This window comes from Cebus imitator, unplaced genomic scaffold, assembly GCF_001604975.1.
Source record: "Cebus imitator isolate Cc_AM_T3 unplaced genomic scaffold, Cebus_imitator-1.0 Scaffold3, whole genome shotgun sequence".
NCBI lineage: Eukaryota > Metazoa > Chordata > Mammalia > Primates > Cebidae > Cebus > Cebus imitator.
Window position 1 is genome coordinate 7,497,101 of NW_016107318.1, and position 25,421 is coordinate 7,522,521.

General features: G+C 36.0%; 1 protein-coding gene across 7 annotated transcripts in view; it reads left to right on the forward strand.

The window, feature by feature from the left end:
• The window catches only part of ERICH3 (glutamate rich 3), a 108,774-nt gene that overhangs the window by 30,376 nt on the left and 52,977 nt on the right, over positions 1–25,421 (forward strand). For 4 of the 7 annotated variants that reach the window (XM_017531693.2, XM_017531720.2, XM_017531711.2 and 1 more), the window contains 4 exons: positions 196–324; positions 5,222–5,380; positions 9,729–9,944; positions 19,523–19,703. In XM_017531693.2, coding sequence (XP_017387182.1) covers positions 196–324; positions 5,222–5,380; positions 9,729–9,944; positions 19,523–19,703 — 685 coding nt within the window. Of the gene's footprint in view, positions 1–195; positions 325–5,221; positions 5,381–9,728; positions 9,945–19,522; positions 19,704–25,421 lie in introns of those variants that run through there. The other 3 variants (XM_017531703.2, XM_017531729.1, XM_017531738.1) reach the window with 3 other exon arrangements.

A 25,421-nucleotide genomic window follows, 5' to 3' on the forward strand; every position in this document is an offset into this window, starting at 1 on the left:
AGACTCAATTTTTTGACTTTTACCACCACACCTAACTCCTAAACAAAGCTGTGGAAACTTTTCCTAACAACCTGAGAGGCCTCAAAAGTAACTCTTGGATTTCTTTAGTCATATAGTATTTCTTTCATGTCAGGCACAAATCTAACCTAGATTACTAACTCTGCATCTATTTGCTAAATTGCTTTCTTATTTTAGGGAGAGCACACAAGAAGATCTGTTGAAAATAACATGCCAATCCTGTCTCCCCATCCCCCAGTTGGCCCAAAGACTAATCGTGGCCATACCATTCTGGTTGATGAAGGACATTCTAGTCCATTAGCACTGGTGAGTAATATTAAACACTTTGTCATGCAGCATCCCAGCTAATTAACTTATTATTTCTTATTCTCAGAAAGGATACTCTCTGGGAGCATGTCTGCATAATCCTGCCAGTCCTACTGAATGAAAGTATAGTCTTATATCTGTTCAACTCTGTCTCTCTTGAATGTCTCACTTCTAGTCAATATCACTACTGCTAAATCAATTTTGCTCATTAATGCTTGATTAGTTTTCTGGAGCTGCAGATTACTTATGTTACTTAGATATCGAAATACTTTCCCTGGCCTATATTCTCTTTAGAAAAGCCCAAACTTCCAAGTGACATTTAAGATCCTAAACCATAGAACCTCAAGTTAGCTATTCCATTTTTTTCTGCATGATTACTCTTTAGCACCCTTCAATACAGAAAAATTGAATCACTAGTTGCTCTATACATATCCTATATTTTCTGACCTCTGGATTTTGTTCTTGCTGTTCCCTCTACTTCCAGCTTATCTGTATAAATTCAGTGGCACCATATAGCATATTGGCCTAAATACTAACATTTGAGCTCCTTTTATAAAAAGTCTGTGCACATACTCTAAGATAAAAATAATTAAATGTGCAGAAATTCTATCTGAAGAAACTAAACGCTGATATTTTATTCCAGGTTGATTCATTTCTAACCTAAAGGTGGTTTGCTTGAGGGAAGGAAAGGTAAAGTACCTTGAAATAATATAGATACAGGAAAAGATGTGTAACACATTTGCTGGAGGTTGATGGTTTAAGTTGTAAATGAATTGCTTGATTATATCTTCATTCTTGCTTTGTGTAGCCTAATATATTTCCTTGTTAGCATGAACTTTTTCTGAATTGCAAAACATTTATGGAGAAATTGCAATGCTTTCACAGATTGTTGAAGTAGGTTCATCACATATAGTGTTAAGCCTTTGACATTTTTCAAAGGGTAAATATGTTTTGACGTTTCTTGATGAACAGCTCAGATGATGAAAAGCAACCGTCTTTCCTTTGTTGTCACCCTATTTCTAGGCTTGATTTGACTGTGTATATGTACATATTCTTTTACTGGATGGCAAATTCACTAGACTCTCAAAAGCTTAACCTGAGTGAAACAAAAGAAATAATCAAGTGCTGTTTTCTGTCTTCCCACCTGTTTCAGAGAGGAAAAATCCTTGAAAGGCTTTCTTTTCAATTTTCCAGCTGAACACCCTCAATAAATAGTTTATGAGACATCCAGCAGATCTTAATGTTGTAGGAGTGAAAAAGTAATTTTTAAATTACAGTAAACACTGACACCAGCTTCAAAAAACTTTCTCTCTGGTAAGCCAGGATTCTTCACGTGGCCAGCCCTGACGGTGCTTTTGCACCTTAAGGGATACCTATTGTGATCTTGGAATTAAATAGTTCCCATTTTACAGAAATCCAAATCCTCCTCCCCCGCCCTTTTTTTTTTTTCCCAATCTGGATACATATTCTTTAAATTTGACTCATGATTTCCAAGTGTCCCTGAGAAAAAGATAATAATCCTTTTGAGATATTGACATTGATTTTTTTCTTTTTTAACTTTCTTAAATGAACAAGGAAACATCCAATACAATGTTAGTGCCCTTGGTAACCTAAACTTTCAGAACAGTATACAGATTTTTAGTTGTACTACTCCCATTAAAACTATGAAAAATCATTTCAACTAATTCTGCATATGCTTGGAACATTGACCCCTACAGATCTTCTACCAAGAATTAGAAATAGCTAAGCTGAGTGATCACCAGACAGTTAATTTCAATTCATATTCTGGTATGGTTTTGAGAATGTTAAGCTACAGTGCCATATTTATTCCAAAAAATATATTACACACAATTTAAAATATAACGAATTTAAGGTGCCTTCTGATGTGAACTACAACAATTTGTAGCTCACAGCTGTTAGTTAATGGTGCAGATTTGTTTTTGGAGATAAATGTAATCAGTTAAACATTTGACTGCCACATTCATCTAACTGAATGATATCTATATGCAAATGTAGGGAAGTAAAATTTAGAGCACAACAGCCAATAGATCATGTGCTAGTTTGCAGTAAACTGTTCCCTTAAATTTCTACAATAGATTGTTCAAGTTTTTGTGTTCAGTTGCATTATTTGACAGGAGAGTGTCTTGAAGCATGTTTGTTCTACAATGTTCAAAAGAATTCTTTTGGGTGATCTGATTCCATTGTTCATTCTAATTTCTCTTTGAGGGTTTTAAGACCTTTTACTTTTGGTCCATGCAGGCTTATCTTTTGTTTCTTTAAACCAAATGCTGCTTTAATCAATTCACTTGGCTTCTCATATTTGTCGTGTATAGGTTTGTGTATGGGAACCATAAATATAATAACATTGGAATAAACAAAAGGGCCCCCTCCCCATCCCAGCATATACATGAGTCTCAGCTGGCATGCCATCTCAACTCTATGAAGTCATCAAAAGCCTAGACTCCTTTTGTGTTGCTGATCTGCCAAACTTAGAGTGTTGCTTTTATCCACAAAATCCAAGATGGTATATCACCATTTGGATATTTCAGCCAGAGGGAAGGGGTAAAGTGAGAGCATATATCTTCTCTCTAAGCATATGATCTGGAAGTCTCATGTGTCACTTCTGCTCACATCTTATTGGCCAAAACTGAGGCATACATCTACAAAGAGTTGCAAGGGATGCTGAGAAATATAATCTTTATTCATAGTAACCATGTTCCCAGATAAAAATTCTGTTGCTAGTGAAGAAAAGAAAACAGATATTAGAGAATATTATCTTTGCTACTCTTCCCATGTCTTGCTCACAACCAGCTGTCTTCTGGGTTGGATGTTCAAATTCACCCTTCTTTTCTGCTTATCCATTTTCTTCTCTTGTTTACCACTCGGATAAAATCTAACTGCTTCTGTGAAACTTTAAATTTTATTAGTCTCTTTGGCTTGCCCTAAAGATCCTAGGAACTTTTGCTTCTAAGTTCTGTTCTCAGGTAGTTTATTGTCTGTTTGGCAGTGTTTGTGTGGTTCATTTGGCACTAATTGTTTTGTGTTGCCATTAGATGTTAAAAATTACTTTTTATGTTGTCATGGTTTCCATGGTGGGAATTCAATAAATGTTGATTTAATAAAATCAGAGATTTAGCAACATAGGACATGCTTCTCAAACCTAACTTCTAAGGCTGATTTTTGGTAGCAGGAGCTGCCTTATCATCATTTTTTAATGTATGTACACACACTTTTCCAGAGCTGAACACTTCTTGTTCACCATTCTTTAAAGTCGATATATTAAACCTTAATCATGAGTCACTTAAATACCATCCTTCTCACGCTCCCACCTAAATATGTATGTACTATTCTTGATAGGCTCTCTACTATTGTATTAGAACAGTTGTGTCAAACGTCTTATTTATTCTACTTTTGACACATTGCTAATATATTTTTTTTTTGAGACAGCATCCCACTCTGGCCCAGGGTGAAGTGCAGTGGCACAGTCCCGGCTCACTGCAGCCTTGACCTGCCCGGGCTCAGCTGAACTCCTACCTCAGACTCCCAAGTAGCTGGTGTATGCCACCACACCCAGCTAATTTTTGTATTTTTTGTAGAGACAAGGTTTTACCATATTGCCAAGGCTGATATGCAACTCCTGGGCTCAAGTGATCTACCCACCTTGGCCTCCCAAAGCTTTGGGATTATAGGTGTGAGCCGCTGCACCCAGCCACATTGCTAATCTTTATACTAAACTAACAATATCCTTTCAATGCCCCAAAAGGAACTTCTAATGCACTATCCTGGCACTTTTGATATTTGCTGCAGTACATTCTTGATTAGAAAACGCATCAGTCAGTGGGCTCAGCAGATGACAGATGGCTCAAATAGTGTAATTAGAAGGTGTTTAATAAACTATTTACAAAGAAGTAGGCAGGGCTAAGGAGAACCAACTAGGGATGCTAAGCCTGTTAGGGTCAGCATATCAGAAGCCACAGCACCCAGGCCTAATGGGGGAACAGAGGAATTGGATACCAGAACCAGCTGCAAGTACCTGTAGCTGGGAGAGGGCTTCCCAGCTGTGGTCTTTGGTAGAGGGACCCAGTGGGCCCATTATGACCCTGCAGGGTGAGTCAAGGAGAAGAAAGAGCCTAATCTCATCTCCTTCTAAGCCTATCACTGGTGGACTCCAGCTGCAATCCTGAGCTTTGTTGGTGTAGTCCCTAAAGGAGTGACTCCCAGAGTCTAGGTTGGGCCAGAGAAGGTGAGCAGTAGCTGTAGAGGGACAAATGGAAAATATCTAGTGTAGAAAACCTATCCAATTTTATATAGTAGTTTCCAAAGTTGCCAGTTACAATTTTTTATTTTTGTTTTCCTAGTATTTCAAGGATGCCATTGAATAAATTGCAATGCATTTCCTTTCCTTTTTTGTTTGAATTATACTGTCTGCTTTTACTTCGGCACCACTCTTAAGGCTTAAAAGATTCAGAGTAGAGTTTATATTGAAGACATTTAGACAGAAATGAGCCCATTCCAATAATATCCTTTTAGACCCCTAAAATAGGAACATTATTCAATGTAACATTAAATTGAGCAAAGCCATTGTATGAACAGCATAAATTATTGTCAGCAAGTTTGCAGTATGAATAAAAATACAGGAATGTAAAGGAGGACATCTCCTTTGTCTAGAATACTCTATAATTGTGGCATTTAGTTATGTAGAGGACTTCAACACCATATGTTTTAACAAATACTTTGGGTCATAAGGGTATGTATAATGGAAGGACATAATTAAAGTTTAATCTGTTCAGTAAAAAGGCACCATTAATTACTCTAGGCAATTTATTGGGTTATTAATTGGTTCTGGAAACATGTCAAGGTTCTAATATAAATGGAATTTTTTCCTCTAATTGTCTAGACAGCCCCTCGACCATATACTGCTCCAGGAAATATGCAGCCTCCTATTCGATTGCAGCCTCTTCCCAGTAATCCTGCAGTAGAAACTGTTCCAAAGGTAACTTCAAGGTCCAGATCAAAAACCTCATTGCTGGAAAATGAAGCTCTGTTTCCCATTGGGGTAAATGTTATATTTGTCAATAAATATATTTTAATTTTTGAATAGAACGTTATAGATTATCACAGTTTTCAAGGTATATTTGATTATAATCTACACAGTGAAAATTATATTATGTATGTATGAAACATTTACTGCATACTTGTGATTAATTATGTCTTATTTAAATGGGAAGGCCTGTAATTTGTGTCACTGAGCAAAAAAAGTAAGGAATAGGTTGGTAATAATGTATGGTGATTTCTCATTAGTTTGAAAGGCTGATTGAAAAACAAGGGGAACACTTTTCTTAACCAGATGTGACTTCTATTAGAAAAGACCTAGTGTTGACTTCTTCCAAATTTTATATGCATGAAACCTAGAAAATTAAACTTTCCAAAAATAGGTTTTGCATTTGCATGCTGACTTAGTTTCCCATCAATGTATGAAATTGCTTCAAGTTTGACTTTTAGAAGGTTGAATATAGAGGGAAAAGAATGTCCATCTTTAAAAAATGCTGAGTTAATCATACATAGGAGCTTGATTCTGCTTCCCTTTCAAGGTTATGTCTCAAGTAATTTTCACTTATTTTAATAGATCACAGGAAGGAAGTATGGTAACCATGAAATGTGAATTTCTTAAATAGGGAGGAAGAATTAGTACATTCACTAATTAGGGAGGGTATTGTTAATTTTTCTAACATGAAGAAAATTTTGCCAACTTACGAAGAAACCTGAGACATAAGTACGATCGTCAGTATGTTCAAAGGAATTATTATATTCAATTTCTTAGGAAACACAGATATGAAATTAAGATATTTTTATTTTTAATTGACAAATAACGTTGACACTAAGAAATTAATTCAGACAAATTATTGTGTTTCACAGTTAAAGTATAAATACAACTCTAAAAATAATACTATATCCACTTCATGTGCTTTTCAGCTTCTGAAGCACTTTTCAGAAACCTTATTTCAGTTAATTGAATATTGGTTTTCCAGAAACCAAGAGAAATTATCCAAAAGTGGTGGTGCTTCATCTAGGGAAGACTGCTTACAGTTAGGCAGAAACTTCTTGAGCCATATGTCAATTAGTTTGACACTTTCTAGGCTCTGATCTCCACTTTGAAGGCCCAGAGATTTCCTGTTTTAACCAGGGTCCAGGAATAGTCACATCTTGTGAGATTGCCCAGGCTAACTAAACGAACTCAAAATAAGCTCATTTTTCACTAGATGATAAATGAAAATAGGAAACTCAATGATATTCAGGGGTTATTTATTCACCAAGAGATGCCATAGTCAAAATTTATAGAAGTGAATTCTCCCCCAGTAGGCAGACATATATGAGAATCCAAATCACAATGAGAATGTTGCCTAGTGAGCATGGAATCAGAATGAGGGGATATAGTACAACAGAATGTTAATTCTATCAGGCTTAGATGGCCTGATACTCCCATCTCATCTTGGGAATGGGCTAGCCAAAGGTACCAGAAAGCTCAACGTCTTTGGCTAAAACCCTCTGTATCCTCCAGTGGTAACTTTGCCATTAGGACTAGAAATATTCAACATCCAATAGGTAGGATTTCCTCTTCCCTATATAGTATTCGGATGGGTGCTTTCCATGCTTGCCAAGTTGATCATATTCTTTTTTAAGTTCCATAATTATTAATTCTACTTTGATCAATACATTGTCCCATCAGATATGTGAACACCTTCAATCAGGTATTATTTAAGCTCTGCTGCCTGGGGAGCATTTTTTTTTTTCTTTAATGTGATTTTTCAAATCCATTCTGTGCCACTGGATGGATTTACTAATTGAATCTTTACAGGGCCTTTTCCTGTTTCACGTTTTTGGGGTATGAGTTATTGAGGGACAGGCAGCTAATGATAGCTTTCATGTGCTGACAAGATTGAGATAAATTCCACAATAATGTCAACTAGCTAAACTCACTTTCATTTAGTAAATATTTATTGAGCATTTACTATGGCCTGGGTACTGCTTTAGGCATTAAGACAGGCAAAACTAATTTATTGGAGCTTATAATGTAATGTTCACAGACAAAATATACTGTGATTATGTCTTTACCTGTCATTTTTTTCAATGGCATTGATGACAAAAATGATTTACTATAAAATTAGAGAAGAAACTCTTAAAGAAGAATAGTATTCTGCATCATTGCTGAGCATGTAGTGAGCACCCACTACATTCTTATTGCTCTTTACAAGAGTAAGGTACATACTTTTGGAAAGCACTTGAAGGTACTACAGATAGAAGTAAGTTGAACTTTGTTAAGTAGCAGGAGTTAGAGTCTTTAATTTAGGAAAAAGTGATTTGGTCAAAAACAGACTAGTTGAGATAATAATGACTTGATTGAAAATTAATGTCTTTAGAAGGAGAGTTTCTCATATATTATTGGTAGAAGTAGAAATTGGTACAAGCATTCATGAAGGCAATATGAAAATATATATCACCATTTTAAATGAACACGCTCAAGCATTTTAACAAGTAGGAATTTATCCTAGGAATACACACATATGTGTAAAGAAATAGATTCAATAATCTTTTGTATTTGCAGTAGTGAACAATGAGAAGTTATCTAAGTAATAAGGTATTCTTTTAACTTGTTATGTTATATTAAAAAACATTTAAAAAGTATAAAGTAGAATTACTTGCACTGGCATGAAAAGATGTCCAAAATGCTGTCAAGCTAAAACCAGCAAGGTAAAAAACAACATGTTAATTTTTTTGAAAAATTGGTAAGTCATTTCCAAACAAGGCATGCAATTGACTGATACCTTCTCAGATATAATTTTGTTTTAAATCCCTAAACACAAAAGTTCTAGATTCATTGATTTTCTTTTTCCTATTATTTTTTACTTATTTTTATTTTTTATTACAATATAAATACACCCCATTACAGAAAAATTGAAAAATATGAAAAGAAAAGTTAAAGCATGACACAATGCAATATCAACCATTCTAACAATTGTAAACTCCTTGGTGAATATCTACTTAAATCTCTTTCTGTTAGTAGAATTTTTTTCAGTCAAAATATGGGCTATCAATGCCCTTCACTTGTAAGTTCCTTTTGCTCATTTAGCAATGAGAGATATTTGGAGAATAACTTCCCCTTATACAAAATAATTGTTCAGCAATAGGCATATTAAAATACAAACTAAGTTAGCAAAAAATTAATTAGAAATTAAAAAATAAATATAAGTACAATATAAGTTTATAGTGTATAAACATAAGTAGATTGGTGCAAAATAGATTAACATACTTAAATATTCCTTAAATTTAGAAAACTACCTCAGATACACAAAAATTACCAATTTGTGAAAATTCAGTGACTCATTTAAAACTGGCAAATGTAATTATTGATTATGCCTTTGGTGTTTTTTAATGAATAAGGTAATACATGCTGACTAAACTCTGAAACAATATGAAGGTATATCCCTAAAGGCAGCCCCACATTCAAATTTTTTCAGTCATTTTTGTTTTTAATCAGAATTCACACATAAATTATTTAAAAGAAATTTATGGTCACACCATATGAACCTTTTTATTTCAAAATAAATAGATTCATGTTTAAACATGAATCTGGTGAGATCTATCATATGAACTAAGCAACATTTAAACATTCTCTTATTGATGGACTTGTATGATGTTACATTTTTTTCAACTAACTTCCTTATATGTACGGATGTGTGTGTGTGCATGTGTGTACATGTGTGTACATGTATCCTTATACCCATTTATATTAGTGAACTTTTATAGTTATCTGTGCAGGACTTATTCCTAACACTAGAATTCCTAGGTCAAAGGGTATGTACCTTAAAATTTTGATAAATATCTTAATTTTTCCTCTGTAAATGTGGTAATAATTTATTCTAAATAGTACATGAGTAATTTATGCTAAACAGTACATGCCAGTTTGTTTACAGCTTTGCAAACCCTGCATATTCTAATACCTAGATGCCTGAAATCAGAATATGAAAAAAGTACTAATTCCCTATTGCTAAGTGGACTAAAGCTCTGCTTTGAAGCACAACACTTCAGACTTCCTAATTTTAAGTTGTTTAATTTTACTGGGTTTAATTAATTGTTGAAGAAAAACTCCAAAAGTATTATAAGAATGTCATCACTTTATGTTAGTTAAAAAAATATCACATAAGGTTGAAATGTTATGAATATTTAATTTGCTGCAGATACTACAAAGTGTCATTTTTCAACAGTCTGGAATGTTTTGAGTTTGTCTATTGGTATCAGTTGTGTTTGCATGCAATGTCAATCATATTGACTTGTCTTTAATTTTGGGTTACATTGAGTCGCTGATTCTGTTTCATTGGTTCTTACATGATGAAATATGATTACAGGGCAAGAAGGCAGTGATGAAGTTCAGGAACTCCATGAGCAATTCACAGAGAGTGAATTCATATCAACTTCCAAACATTAACAGCTACATGATGCCTATTCCTCCTCCACCTCCCCCAAGTGGGAAAATCACAAGAGAAAATAGATCTGAAACATGGAGAAGGAGAAGATTTCGTCCAACCACTGCTCCAAATGGCTTAGAACCTCTTTTTACCAGGGTGATTATGGAACAAATTTTTCTTTTATTAATTTAGCACAGATTACATTGCACTATTAGATTTCTAGATTTGCAGTAAAAGAATTTGGAGGAAATTGCATGCAAAAAATGTTGTGTGGAAAGACATACAATTTTATAGGTAAGCCTGAATGAATCTGAAAGCAAAGGCTTAAATAGTTCAGTTACATAATCAGGTTAGCACAATTAATAATAAAAGATTTAACAACTCTTGTGGTCAAATTTAATTTGAGCAATACCTCTTTCCAAATCATTTATTTCCTTAAATTCACCTATTCACACGTTATTATAAGTATCTTAATATCTCTTTTGTAAAAATTCAGAAACCCTGATATACCTAAAAAACAAAATACAGTTTAACAATTTATGGCAAATTACTGTATTATACCTAGAAAAATTTTTTTCCTGTGTTCTTTGAAAAGATTATAGTTTGTTGTATTCATTTTCTCAAAATATTGATAGAAGAAACTGTTCTAAGGCCAGTTGGAATTTATACACGTACAAGCTAGTAAGAAAGCAAAGACCTCTTCATTTTTATTATGTTAAATATACAACCAATAGCAAAGTTTTGTGATTGGCAAATAAGCTGGGTCATCATTTCACTGACTGACCATGAGGAAGTGAAGTGCCAGCATGCACACAGATTCTTCAAAACCAACCTCACCTTCAGGGACCTTATTCACCCCATGTCCACATCTCACTCCCAGTAGCTATCCTTACCTCTAATCTCAAAAAGTGGGGGACCATCTTCTTCCTCCTTGCTTGAATTTCCTTTTTTCAACTCTACTTTTACCAATTCTCTCCTTTTGTGGCTGTCTTTGACAGGGTGTTTTCTCTTTCATCCCCAAGCCCACCCTTGCCCTGTCTTTGATCAGATACTCTTCCACTGTTAATGGTACCTCATACTATCTGTCATCCTCTCTAATTTGGATTTGCCACCTTCCTCTAATATTCGTCTCTGTGTCTCAACATACCCAGGCCTTAGATAAGGGAGTCAAATTCTTTCCTCACATGCTGTAACCTTAGACTTCTGTTTTATCCTGCTCTTCATTAGTGAGTTCTCTATAGAGCAGTTTACTGAAGCTTAGCCTAATAACCCCAGGCAACTCAACTTACAAGAATATTCTTGCTCACAGTCTTATCTACTGTTGGTCAGCTGTAATTCTAAGACCCAGACTGGAGGAACAGCTCAGAATGAAGGAATCTGGGGTTTGCCGGCCTCATGGGGAACAGAACCACAGCATGCTTTTAAGGTTCCACTCAGGAGTGGCACATGTCACTTACACTTGAATGCCATTTGGCAAGTCCTTGAGCAAGCCTGACCTCAATGGAGTAGGAAGTATCAGTCTCTCACAGAAAAGGGCAGTGGATATTTGGAACAATAACAGAATCGACCACATCCACTATTTTAATTTTTCCCTCTGCATGCTGGCATTGGTTTCCATTAGGCCAATGAACATGCTCTCAAAAGGTGTGGCTCACACTCAGCAAAAACAGTGACTTACTCATCATTCCCAAACACTTGGTGGTAGGATTTGATTTTCAGATGTTAAAATGTCTTACTGGGATATACTCTTACCTATTCATGCTCTTTAAAAAACAAGTCTAAATGTCTCACGGGCCATTAGAATGTATAAAGTCTTATCTATATGTACAAGTTCAACAACAATAACCAAGCAAGCACCATGCACTCACAACATCTTCACAATGAACTCTGCTATCAAATTATGCAGGAGCCCCCTTTCTCCCGCCCCATCATTCTTTACTTTATTCCAGAGCAACCACCACACTGACTTTTATCTGAACTATGTCCCTGCTTTTCTTTAGAGCTCGATCACTTATGCATAAAATTTCAAAACTAAGCTCAAACCTAGCATTGTAATGAAAGGACACTATTTCCAGAAGAAAATAAGCTGAGTAGAATATTTGGATCACAGACTGGGTTTGGTTTTTGAAGAGTTTTAAAAGCCCCTTCTGAGGAAGTCAGAGTGACCAGGTCACGAGTGTGTCAAGGTATCTGCTGAGGTCCTAGTGTGAGTCAGACATGGGATGTCCAGCAAGAAAATGATCAGGGGAATGTGCTTCTGTAGCTGGGCATGGAGGAGGGAGCAACAGCTTCTTCATCCCAGGGTCATGACAAGTGAAGCACAAATAAGCACCTGAGCCAGGTTCCTGTGGGATTCTGCATTCAGGTTAGAAGCACAGCGTGGTGTCAGCAGGCATCCTGGCTTTGACAGACCTTTTCATGCCTGTCTCCTGAGTCAGAGGGCTTCAGTTTGACTTACTCTTTTTTTTTGCCCCCCAAGGAAAAAAAAATACCTCTGTTCTCTCTCTCTCTTTTTTTTTTTGAATCTCTATTTTGGGAATGTTAGAACTACTAGACTGATGCTCTAAGATTCTTAGCTTTTCTCTCCTACTTTCTACTTCTTTGTCTTTTTGTTCTACTTGCTGAGAGGTTTTTCAATTTTATCTTCCACACATTCTACTGAGTTTTTTCTTCTGCCATGTTTCAATTCTAAGAACTCCTTTTGTGTTCACTGAATGCTACTTTTAGAATGCATCTTATTCTTGGTCTGTATGATTTTAACTCCTTGGTATTTGTGGAGACTTGGTTTGTGAGCTAATATATGTCCAGTTTTAGGAAAGAATCGTATTCTTTCAATGTTGAAATCAGGGTTCTATAGATGTTCAATAGATAAATTTAATTATGTTACTCATATTTTTACATTCGTAGACTTTTTATGTGCTTGGTCTCTTAATTCTTGAGTTATAATGAAAATTCATTTGCTGTAATTATGGATTTGTCAATCTGTCTATGCCAAGTTCTGTTTTGTAAATGTTTGAAAATCTTATATGCTCTCAGACTTCAGTTTATTTTAATCTTACTGGTGAGGGAATCCTTTTCGTCATATTACTTTTTGTCTTAAAAATCTATTTTGTCTAATAATACTTCTTATTTTCTTTAGATTAGTGTGTGTGTGTGTGTGTGTGTGTGTGTGTACTGTATATGGAGAGTTGACACTTGAGTAACATGAGGGTGAATGATGTCATTCCCCTGCACAATTCAAAGTTTGCGTATACACTTTTGACTCAATCAAAACTTAAGTACTTATAGCCTAGTGTTGACTGGAAGCCTTATCAATAGCATAGTAACATAAATATTCAATTAACACATATTTTGCATGCTATATGCATTATATACTGTATTCTTACAAAATTAAGTTAGAGAAAAGAAAACGTTATTAGGAAAACTATAAATAAGAGAGAATACATTTATAGTACTGTACTGTATTTATCAATACCATAAATTATGTCTTCTGTTTACAAAATACATTGTCCACCTGTGAGCAACCTCAGCTAGAGACTTCAATTCAATCTTTTCTTGTAATGTCATGACTTTGCTTCCTGGAGTGCTTCTAGCATCATCAGTGAAACTTTGTTGAGTCCCATGATGTTATTCAGTGTTTATGGAATCACACTAAATACAATGAAAAATATCCAAAACTTCGAGGGATTGTGTTTTACTGTGACAAATGATTTTCTCTTTTTTTTTGTTTTGTTTTTTTTTGTTTTTTTTTGAGACGGTGTTTCGCTCTTGTTACCCAGGCTGGAGTGCAATGGCCCAATCTCAGCTCACCGCAACCTCCGCCTCCTGGGTTCAGGCAATTCTCCTGCCTCAGCCTCCTGAGTAGCTGGGATTACAGGCACGAACCACCATGCCCAGCTAATTTTTTGTATTTTTAGTAGAGACGGGGTGTCACCATGTTGACCAGGATGGTGTCAATCTCTTGACCTCGTGATCCACCCGCCTCGGCCTCCCAAAGTGCTGGGATTACAGGCTTGAGCCACCGCGCCCGGCAGACAAATGATTTTCTAAAGAGATGAATTGCTCATGTAGACATGATTAGTGACATATCACATTTTAAGTGGATATTCGCAACACTTGACCTCACTACAATAGCAAGAAAAGGAGGCTATGAAATTATTACAGTAGAACAGTATGTACTGCAGTTGATTTTATACAGTTATGATTTAATACTGCATCTTTATATTTGTTTACATTTCTCTTGATTGTGAATAGCACCATGCATGATCTGTTAAGTTTATGTGTAAGTTTTGATAAATCTTAACTTTTTATAATAGGTTCGTATGTATTTATGGTAGTAAATGATAAAACAGACTAGCATTTACATATGTTTTATGCACTCACAACATACCTAACTTTTTCTTATTTTCAAAATATTTCTAGCCTATACAGTTTGCTTCAAGTTTTTTCAAATTGTAAATATCCAAAGAATTTTCCAATATATTTATTGAAAAAAGTCTGCATATATGTGAACCCATGTGGTTCAAACCCATGATGTTCAAGGGTGAACCTTGTGTATACACATAAGTATGTGTGTGTGCATATGTATGTATACATCATTTTCACTTTCAGTCTTTTGGTATCTTTAGATTTAAACTTTAGGCTTTAAATGTGTTTCTATAGCATATGTGTGGATTGTGTTTGATTCAATCTGAGAATCTCTGTTCTATTAATAAATGAGTTTAGTCCAATTATATTTATTTTGTTTAGTGATATATTTAGATTTATTTCTACCATCTTAGTATTTTTAAATTTATTATGATGATGTTTCTTTGCAGAATTTTAGGTTATTAATTGCCTCCTCCTTAAACCTCTCCTCTCTTGCCTTCCATGGTATTCTGCTTTCACGCTTCCTCGCTGTCTCCTTTTAGCTCTTCTCCTACTCCTTTGTGATTCTTTTTTCATCTTCACCCATAAATCTAGCCATTCGTATAGGTTTCAGTCTTTACACTTGTTTTCTATTCAAGATGTAGTCATCTTCACACATGATTTCATGCTAGATGTCTGTTGGCATTGACTCTAGCTCCAATCTTTAGGCATAGAGTAAAAATGGCTCAGTGTGGAGAATTACATACTTTTACATTAATACTCGAGTTTAGTTTATTTAGATATGGAAAAGATTCATTTAAGGTGAGATGGCTCTTGTGACTAATTTACACATATAATCATTTTTCATTTTATGACTACCATTCACCAAAGCATCTTTTAAAGCCTCTTAAAAAAAGGAAGAAAGAGTAAAAAGCAATGAAATATAATTAAACATTATGGAAAAACTCTCGACATGCTCCTCTACTGATTAAAATCTTCACTAGTTGACCCTTACTTAATGAAAGTAGGTATATCCTTCTGCAAGTCTATTTTAAAATGTGGGTTTTTAAAAATTATTCAGGTATGTTGAGACTTATAGATTAAAAGACAATTGCTATCAAAAAGATTGTTACAGTTCCCAAGAAGAGAGGACACACCATATGCATTGATTATGGATCCACCTAGAATAATGTTTGCCAGTCTGGGCATTGAAGTCCAGCTAAATTGATAGGTAAAATTAACCATGACAAGGCCAGGTGCAGTGACTCACATCTGTAATCCTAGTGACTTGAAATGCTGAGGCAAGAGGATCACTTGAGTTCAGGAGTTTGAGACCATCCCAGGCAACAAAGCAAGTCCCCATATCTAAAATAAACACATAAATAAGTAAAGAAATAAAAATCAGCCAAGCATGGTGGCACTCATTTGTAATCCTAGCTGCTAAGGAGGCTGAGGCAGGAATTTCGCTTAAGCCCAGGAGTTTGAGGCTGTATTGAGCTATGATTACACCACTGCACTCCAGCCTAGGTGACAGAGCAAGACCCCATCTTCAATAATAATAATAACAACCCTTACACGACATTATGCAGAGCCACATAAGGAAGCACCAGGGTAGGTTAGGAAGCAGAGGGAATGAGGAAGAAAATGTGAGCAGGAGCCCTTATTATGATTTCTATGGGAAGGAATAGGTGAGGTAAATCCTGAAAATCTAGAGCTCTGACGCCTCTGTAAGGATTGAGGTGTTTCTGGGCATGTTAGGAATAAGCATGAGATAAGGTTTACGTGGTAGTAAAAAAACTGGCCTAGATAAAAATGAAAAAGAAAAAAGAAAGCATACTAAAAGCAAAAATGGGAGGCAAAACCAGCGAGAAAGAGAAGAGAAAGGGAAGAACATTTGCAATGCAGTGATGTGAGGTTTTCATACAACCAGTTCCTGGTTTTTAGGATATGAACACTCTTCCTCTGGCTTCTGTCAGATTTTCTCTCCCTAAGGCCACCAGCATCAACATGGGGATTGCTACTCTTTATGGTCAGGCTGGTTTTGTATCAGTCTTTATCAAGGAATAGTCAGCAAAGTTGGCATTTGGTTTAACAGGACAGTGTGAATCAGCTTTCTTGTTTTGGTATCTATTGAGTTACTATAAATGTAGTAAGCTTCCTATTTACGGTGGAACCAACCTACTGTAGCTTCATCAGAATATGGAAATGACAGAATATAGAATGCTTCATTGTTCCATGTCTGTGTCCAGTCGGATCAGCATTTATTAGGTCCTTACAAAGCATCTGCACTGGCAAGTTACTGATGGCATGAAGATCGGTAGGACATCATCCTTAGGTACTGAGAGAGAGATAATACAAGGAAATAGTTCCAATATCATGTGATTCATATGAATAGAGGCCTAGAGATCAAAAGTAGTTGATAGTGTTAGGGCCACTACAATCAGTTCAGTTGCTAGACATTTAAATGTAGCATGAGAAATTGCAATCACTGGGAGAGAGTAGGAGTTAGATAATATAACACATTTTATGTTGTCTGAGGAATGTTGCAACTTATTCCATGAATATTGGGAATCCCTGAAGGACGTTAATGTGATCTATTTAATAACAATAGATCACTCTGATTTCCAACAGGAGGGATATTTTGAGGAATATCAGACTAAAAGTGGGAAGACTAATTCGTAGGATGACCATACCTATCATTTTTCCTGGAATAGTTCAAAATTCTGCCTTTCCCCCTCATTTCCTAATTATTAGTAACACTTCTTTCACTGTGCATCCAAGTTTGGATGATAAATTTTATGGTCACCCTACTTGATGTCCAGAATTCACCAGGGCTTCATGAAGTAGATGAAGAGGAGTTACTGCCCAACACTATCAAAGAGAACAGGCACTTTGACACCTGTACTGTCTCTTAAATCTACCTCTCACACAGGCTTGGGCATGAATAAAAGGAGATTTCAGTGAAAACTTAGTGTATCAGTTGAATGCTAAATGTTGCAACTATATAATGGCTGATGGGTTAACCACTCAGCGGGCTTGCTATTTATTTATCAGCTCAATTGTACTTGCCTAAGAAATCTTAAAAGAAATGAGAAGGAAATTCATAAGGAACTGGTGAAGGAAGTCAGAAAGATAAGCTTAATTGTGCAGCGGCATAAGGCCTTGCTCCTGTTCTTCAAATGAAACTGAATTTTCATGGAAGGCTTTCATACTTAACTTGAGGACAGCAGAAAGGGCCATGAAACCTTGTTAAAGTTTCATCTGTCTAAGGTCATTTTATCTTTGCAGGATGGTAAGTATAGAGGCAATTCAGTCAACTGAAAGAAACAACTGTTTATTTCTTAGTGTATATATTTAATCACGAGCTGTCACTTGGGCTTTCTGTTAGAACCCAGAAAAATTTACTTGGTGGCAATAATTAGGGAATAATTGTTAAAGATAATGGAATAATGAGACCCAAGAGAAAAGAGATGTTACTATCAGAAGTATGCTTTAGCAGAAAGCAATGTGAATAAGAGGAAATGAAAAGGATAAAGGGCTGCTATTTCCTTTATTTCCTCTTTAAAAGTTTCTCCTTCCAGTTTCTCATTGCATACATATGACCCAGGTCTTTCCCTGGCTCTAATCCCACTATTACCTTGTATTTATATAGTGCTTATCTCCTACAAACTCACAGGGCTACCTCTAAATCCATGCTGCTTCAGAAAGTATTGCTTAACAAAAGGGGGATGTTTTTATTTAATAAGACACTTCATTTAAGGTGCTAGGCGCACCTTGGAGCTGGATTTGGCTAAGGTCTGCTGATTGTGCAGTCGGCTGCACACAGGCATGTCACAGCTCCACAGTTACCCAGGCAAGAGGAAACATGGGATTATGATTTTCCAAGGAGGAGCCAGATCTGCCATCAACCCTTTGCTTCAACTCTGATTCAGGGAGATGTTTCTAATCTGAAAGAAATTACCCGGTTTGCTGATTTACTTTCATAGCTCTTGATGCCCCTGTAATATGACTGTTGATTATCTCTTTATTTAAGAGAGTTCTTCCTTCCAACAGGCAAGAAAATCGGCTTGAATTTTTAAATCTTGGACTCTCTCCCTCATTTATACTTTCAGACTGTTGCTAGCAAAATTTCATTCCATCAGATTTCTTTCCTCTGGTTTTTGCTTCAGAGAAATAGAATGAAATGGGAAAAAAATTATCTGAAGTGGAAGAGGATGAGTTTAGGGATGGAAATATTTTAGTAGTTCCTTCAAAACTTTTCGTTGCAGCTTTGTTATTCTTTAGAAAATGCATGCTTTTCATGCATCTATAATTTGATGGAATCAACTCAAATTACTGCCTTGGATACACTTAACGTTGGTCGCTAAACATTTTTTGTCCAGCTTATAACTGATTTTTAGGAAAGTGAAGTAGGTGAGAAGGAAAATCTAGCCTGTGTACAGCTCTAGAGGCCTACAATTTTCTTCCTAGGCCCTCTTAAAATCTTTCAATCCTCCCAGACTTTCCTATTTCTCTGCCTCTTCCTCTCCTTTTTTTCTGCTTCTACTTCCCCCTCTTCCTCTTAGAGGTTAGGCAAACATTATGTTCATTCACTATAATGAAAATATTTCAAGCAATTAATTAGGAGTCAATGCCTAGAACATTTAATTTCTGGCATGCACATTTACTGCATTTTTTAGAAATAATTTAAATTCGGCAATGCCAAAGAATATCAAATAGGTTTATATAGTAATTTTAGAGACTTTTTGGGTATATTCTTTTGATACTATAAACAATATTAATATTGGGTTTTCAATCAACTAAATGTCTCTGTGAAACTGGATAGTCCCAAGCACAAAATGTTGATGACCCCTAATCTTCAGAATGACTGTAGAAGTCAAACACAGGTATCTCCCTCTCAGATGGAATAAGCCCAGGGAAGGCTATGTTGTCAGTGCTCACTTGTGAAGATAAAGCAGTCAATGACAAAAGCTATTTGAACAAAATGATATTACTAATATTTAACTAGTTCAATTGTTTGGATTTTTATTGGAGAACCAGCTAAAAGAGCCAAAAGTTTCCTCTTGGTGTCATTGAAATTTTTGCTCTATATAACACACACACACCCTGACACAGCTCCCTACGCACTTGCACTTAAAGTAAAAAATGACAAACTCATCCAAATCCCCAGTATTTACATTAAAAATACAAAGCCAAAACGTATATGTTATTTAGGAGTATTTATTTTGCAATGGGTTTGACTTTTTGTGCATTTCTAAATTGACACTTTATTTAGATTTTGTTGGTAGGTACTTAAAACCTTTTTTATTCTTTATCTTACAATGTCAGGTAAGAACTCTGATTAGAAAGTAATTAGTTAATAAGCCTCATTTTTTTGTTTATTTCAGGATTCAAGAAGGATTCATAAAACATCCTTGCATAGTAATGCAGCTATTACAATGATCTATTTGGGGAAAAATGTGCACCTATCTTCTGATAATACAAACTTCCGGGATGAAATAAAAGTTTATCAGCAACACTGTGGTGGGGAAAACCTTTGTGTCTACAAAGGCAAACTACTTGAAAAAGGTACACATAAAATGATAATGTTTTTTAATTGCTTGGAGTTGATGCTATAGATAAGCTGATATTGATATAATATCAAAATGATTTCAATCACTTTATGAAATTATGCATATCCAGGGACTTATAAACCAGCTGCCTAAAAGTAAATCTAGATTTACTGCTCTATGATTGAAACTGAAGCAGCAATTCCTCTTGCAGATTGTGGAAGAAAGGATTTGGAGTGATTTAACCTGGTAACAGATTAATTTTGGGATGGAGATATATGATCATTAAAATGTTGCACGAATAAGCTGTCCCCCAAATTACAAGTTAACTATTTGGCTTGCCATAGTGAATTATACCATACATTATTCTAAGGGAAAAATACCAGATTGGCAATTTGTTCTTTAGAGGTATGTTGAGATAAAATCACAAATCCAATAAGCTGCAGGGTGAATCACACCGAAATAACTTGGTGCAGGATTTGACTAAATAGCTTTTAGTACATCTTTGCTTTCATTTGATCATAAATCCACATTTGTCAGCATAGGATAATTTTTATATGCAATATAGGTTTTCACAAATTATACTGTAGTGGTTTTCTTCAGTATATAGTTCAAGGAAGCAGCAGTGAAAAGGAATAGTGTTTACAGGGTTATATTGTCACTTTCTTGCTGAAGAAACTGTCCAGAAAATAATAGCATTTTTACCAATTGAAATAAATATTTATATTTGGATAATCTTGATAGGAGTTATGGGGAGAATTGGGACAAATGTGGAATTTTTACTTTTAGTCTTTCTGATTTCCTTCATCAATTAAAGACAGTGACTATAACTTAAAAAGAAATTCATGTACTTAAAGAGAGACTATAAATTCATATTTAGGAATCACATATGTAAAACTTTCCATCACAAAAATGGTAAACACTTGAATGATAGTTTTAACTTAAAGTGAAATATAATATGATGCTCAATCATGTTAAAAACTGTTTTTTATTTCCATTTCCATTTTATATATTTGGTAGGAATGCTATTTACCTTGTTTATTTTGCTGTAGCAGTCCAGAGGTCAGTCTTTTCATTTTGTAGATCAGGAAAATGAGATGAGTCCTGAGTGGAGTGGCTCCCCAAGGTAACACTCTGAGCAGAGTCAAGAGTAGACCCTCGATCCTCTGGCTAGGTGTAAGGCCCTTGATCAGTTCCAGAAAGCCCCAGTGAGCTATTCTGAATAGCATGGAGTTTCCTACATTTTCATAATATGAGTGGTATAAAACCCCTAATGATAGGGGCATAGATACATATACAGTACACATTTTTTTAAGTGTAACTTTCAGCCATTAATTTAGGAGAATGCTGAAATTAGCTGTAAAGTCGGAATTAACATGATGAAACCCGTCCTGGAGCTTAGATCACACTTTATTCAACAAAAATGCATATGTAACATCTATTTGCTGGAAAATGTGGTAGATACAAATGAAAAAAGAATGAGGTTAGCTAAATGATTCTCTGGTAGGTGATGTACACTCTGTGACGAGAGTGAAAAACCAAAGGTGATGGGAGAAAGGGTGTTACTTGGCTCAGTGTTATTTTGCATACATACTGATGCTGGGACTTTTTGCTTATGGCATTGGACAGTCTTGAATAACAGGATGGAATGGGGACTTAAATAATTGAATCCTGTTCCTGCAATAATTTTGTCTCAGCTTGCCCTTCATTGCCAGGAAAGTAATTGTTCAAAATTGGAAAGTTGGGTGGCTCAGAGTTGACTTGTGGTTCAGCAATCTTAGCAATTTAGCTGGACTGAAAAGAATCTGCCCTTTCTACAAATCAAATCTGTGCATGATTCAGTAAAATGTGAATAGGGTATTAAAAGATTTCTCTTAACAAAAGTTGGAGGGGTGGCATTTGACATTGTACTTGGAGCAGTAAACTCATTAAAATTTGGCTTTTGTGAATTTGTCTTGCCTTTGTATTAGAAGTAACAATAAAATTAATTATTTAGAACTGTGGCAAGTACATCCTTTATTCCCAAGTAGTTTATCATGTCTTGCAATTTGATTTTAGACTTCAAACCACAAGCTGATTGTTTATTTTATACACCTATGAAGTTATTGAGTATTTTCTGCTACTTGTAGAGTACAATTTCTTCACAGACATTTTTATTTGCCATGTTTATCCTTTCAAACAACACAAACCTTGGCCTCTTGGGTTCATGTAAATGTAAAGAAAAAAAAATTAACATTTTTTGTTTCTGGCTTTCTTAGAGTTCCTTCCTTTCCTGCCCCATTTTCTTGTATTTCCATAACTGGATCTTGTTGCACTTATCTGTGCATTCCTTACGCTCTGGCAAACACAGCTGCTTCACTGGCCCATACACACTCTTACTTTCTCTTTGCTTGTGCTATTTCCTTTGTCTATAAGACTTTCTCTTTTCTCCTTTTCAAATTTAAATCTTACCCATCTTTTGGGACTCAGACTAAGGCTGTGCACTTTCTCACTGATTTCGACTGTGTTTTATCCTAATAGCTTTCATGCAACACTCAAAACCGAAGCAGCTCATTGTGCTTTGACTTATCCTGGTTTTTTTTATTTTTATTTTAGGAGACATTCTCTCTTTCTCTCTCTCTCACCCAGGCTGGAGTGCCTTGGCACAATCATAGCTCACCACAGCCTTGCATTCCTGGAGTAAAGTGATCTTCCTATCTCAGCCATGCCCAGCTAATTTTTAAAGATGTGTCTTGCTATGTTGCCCAGTCTGGTCTCAAACTCCTGGACTCCAGCAATCCTCCTGCTTTGGCTTCACAAGGCATTAGGATTACAGGCTTTAGCTACCACATCGGCCCTATTTCTTATTTTTCTTTTACTTATTGCCTTTTTTTTTTTTTTAGGTTTAAAAAATAGCTTTATTGAGGTATAAATCAAATACCATCAAATTTATTCATTGTAAATGTATAATTTAATTTCATTTTGGAATTGTACAGAGTTGTGCAGCCATGATCATAAAGCAGGTATAGGACACCTCCAGCACTTCGGCAAGTTCCCTTGGTTTTTTTGACAGTTGGTCCCTGTCTCATAGCCAGCCCCAGGAAGCCACCGATCTGCTTTCTGACTGTACAGATTTTCTTTCCTGGAAATTTCCTATAAACGCAATCATTCCATGAGTAATATTTTGTGCTGTTGCTCTCACTTGAGTAATGTTTTTGAGAGTCATGCATATTTGTGCTATCAGTAGTAGCTCTCTCTTTATATTGCTGAGGATATTCCATTACATGGATATACCATATTTAAAAAAAATTATCCCCCAGTTAATAGACATTTGTATTGATTCTAGTTTGGGACTATGAATGTAAAAACACAGGTTTTTGTGTAGATATATATTGCTCTTGGTTAGATTCCTAGGTGTGGTTTTGATTCCTTTTATTTCTAAGCATAGGTCACATTTTCCACTTTTTTTTTTTAACATGTATTTTGATTTTTTTGTTGTTGTTGAAAACTACATATTTTAGGTAGTATATTAAAGCTCCTGAGAATTCTGGAATTCTGGATTCTGACCTTTCCCGATCAAGGGTTATTGTTGTTTCTGTTTTTCCCTTTCTCTCTCTCTCTTTTTTTTTTTTTTTTTTTTTTTTTTTTTTTTTTTTTTTTTTTTTTTTTTTTTTTTTTTTTAGTGACTTACCTAAATTAAATCTGTGAAATTTAGCCTCCATCATCCTGGTGCGGAGCCAGTGATGTTTCGCTCAGATTTTTAAAAAAGTATATTGCTCTTTTTTCAGTCTGGACTCTTAGGTTAGTCTCTGTGCTTTTATAGTTCAGTGCTAATGTCCCCAGAAGTAAAGCTGAAAACATCAAGAATTTATTCTCTCTTGGGTTTCTAGGCCAAAAGTCAAAAATGAAGGTGTTGGCAGGGACACCCTCCCTGAAAAGCCCCAAGGAAGTAGTCTTCTTAACTCCTTCAACTGGCCTTCCTCAGCCTGTGGTTCTATCATTCCAATCTCTGCCTCTGTGTTCACATGATATTCTTGTGTGTCTGTGCGTGTCCTCACCTCTTTTTGAGACGGAGTCTTGCTGTGTTGCCCAGGCTGGAGTGCAGTGGTGCAATCTCTGCTCACTGCAACCTCTGCCTCCTGGGTTCAAATGATTCTTCTGCCTCAGCCTCCTGAGTAGCTAGGATTACAGGCATGCACCACTACGCCCAGCTAATTTTTGTATTTTTAGTAGAGACGGGGTTTCACCATGTTGATCAGGCTGAGCTCGAACTCCCGACCTCGTGATCCACCCACCAAAGTGCTGGGATTATAGGTGTGAACCATCATGCCCAACCCTCACCTCTTTTTATGAGGACATCAGTCATTGGGTGATCTCATCTCGATCTTATACTGATTATGTCTGTAAAATCCCTATGTCCAAACAAGGTCACATTCTGAGGTTCTGGGTGGTCATGAATTTTTGGAGGACACAATTCAACCGACTACAGTGGGTTCAGGGGTACATTCAAACTTCGGGCAGTTTTCAAGTCTGCTTTAACTTTTATTTTCCACCAGGCTCTCTTGTGTTTCTTCTGTGCATAAGGGAAAGCTACTGGTAGGCTGGAGATGTATGAAAAGGTTGAGGCCTTTCTGATCCATGCCACTTCCAATTAGCCAGGGATCAATAATGAGCTTATCAAATGCTTTTATGACGGCCTTATTGTTTCTATCTTCCTGTTAAATTTTGAGTAGTGCACTGGCCTATTGCTTACTCTTATTAGAACTACAGTCATGACAGTGTGGTGGTTTATGCCTGTAACCCCAGCACTTTGGGAGGCTGAGGCGAGAAGACCCACTGAGGTCAGAAGTTCGAGACCAATCTGGCCAGCCTGGCTAAACCCGGTCTCTACTAAAATACACACAAAAAAAATTTATCTGGGCTTGGTGATGTGTGCCTGTGATCCCACCTACTCATGAGGCTGAGACATGAGAATAGCTTGCACCCAGGAGGCAGAGGTTGCAGTGAGCCGAGATTGTGCCACTGGACTCCAGCCTGGGTGACAGAACAAGACTCCTCAAAAAATACAAATAAAAACAAAAAACACCAAAACTACGATAACAGGCCCGTGGAACCTCTGACCTTCTTTGTCAGATTGCCTCTGACATTGCTACTTATTACTGGTCAAGCCACAGACCAAGGGTTTTTTTCCTTGTACTTCAAATCAAGTCAGCCCCCACTGACAGCAAAGTGGCTGGCTATTTATGGCCTGGCCTACCCTATTAGAACTGCTGTGATAAGGTAGTAGCAGATGTTGGGGAGGACAGTAGCCCTGGGCAAAAATGACATGGATTCCCATTACCTAACGTTCAGTAATTTTTCATGAATACATACTTCTCAGTTTGTTTTAAGCCTTTGGTTCATTTCCAGAGATAAAATTTTAAGGAAGAGAGGATTTGGTGACCGCAACCCAGAAGTCTGATATATTTATTTTGCCTCTCCTGTTTAAGGATATCTTCTTGAGTGAGGAGACCACATTTGATATTTTCAGTATTTTTGTTTCTCTTTAGTACCTAAAACAGTGCTACCAACTGTCAGTGAACAATAAATAATGAAGTGTACCAATATTACAATTGTAAGCATATATAATGCTTTCTCATATTTTACATTGTAAAATCTTCAAGGCTGTGTTGTGGATAGACTAGCGCATTCTCCCCACTCCCGTCTCTATTTCATGGGTGAGAATTCTGAAATGCAACAAAGTTAAAAGACTCACCAA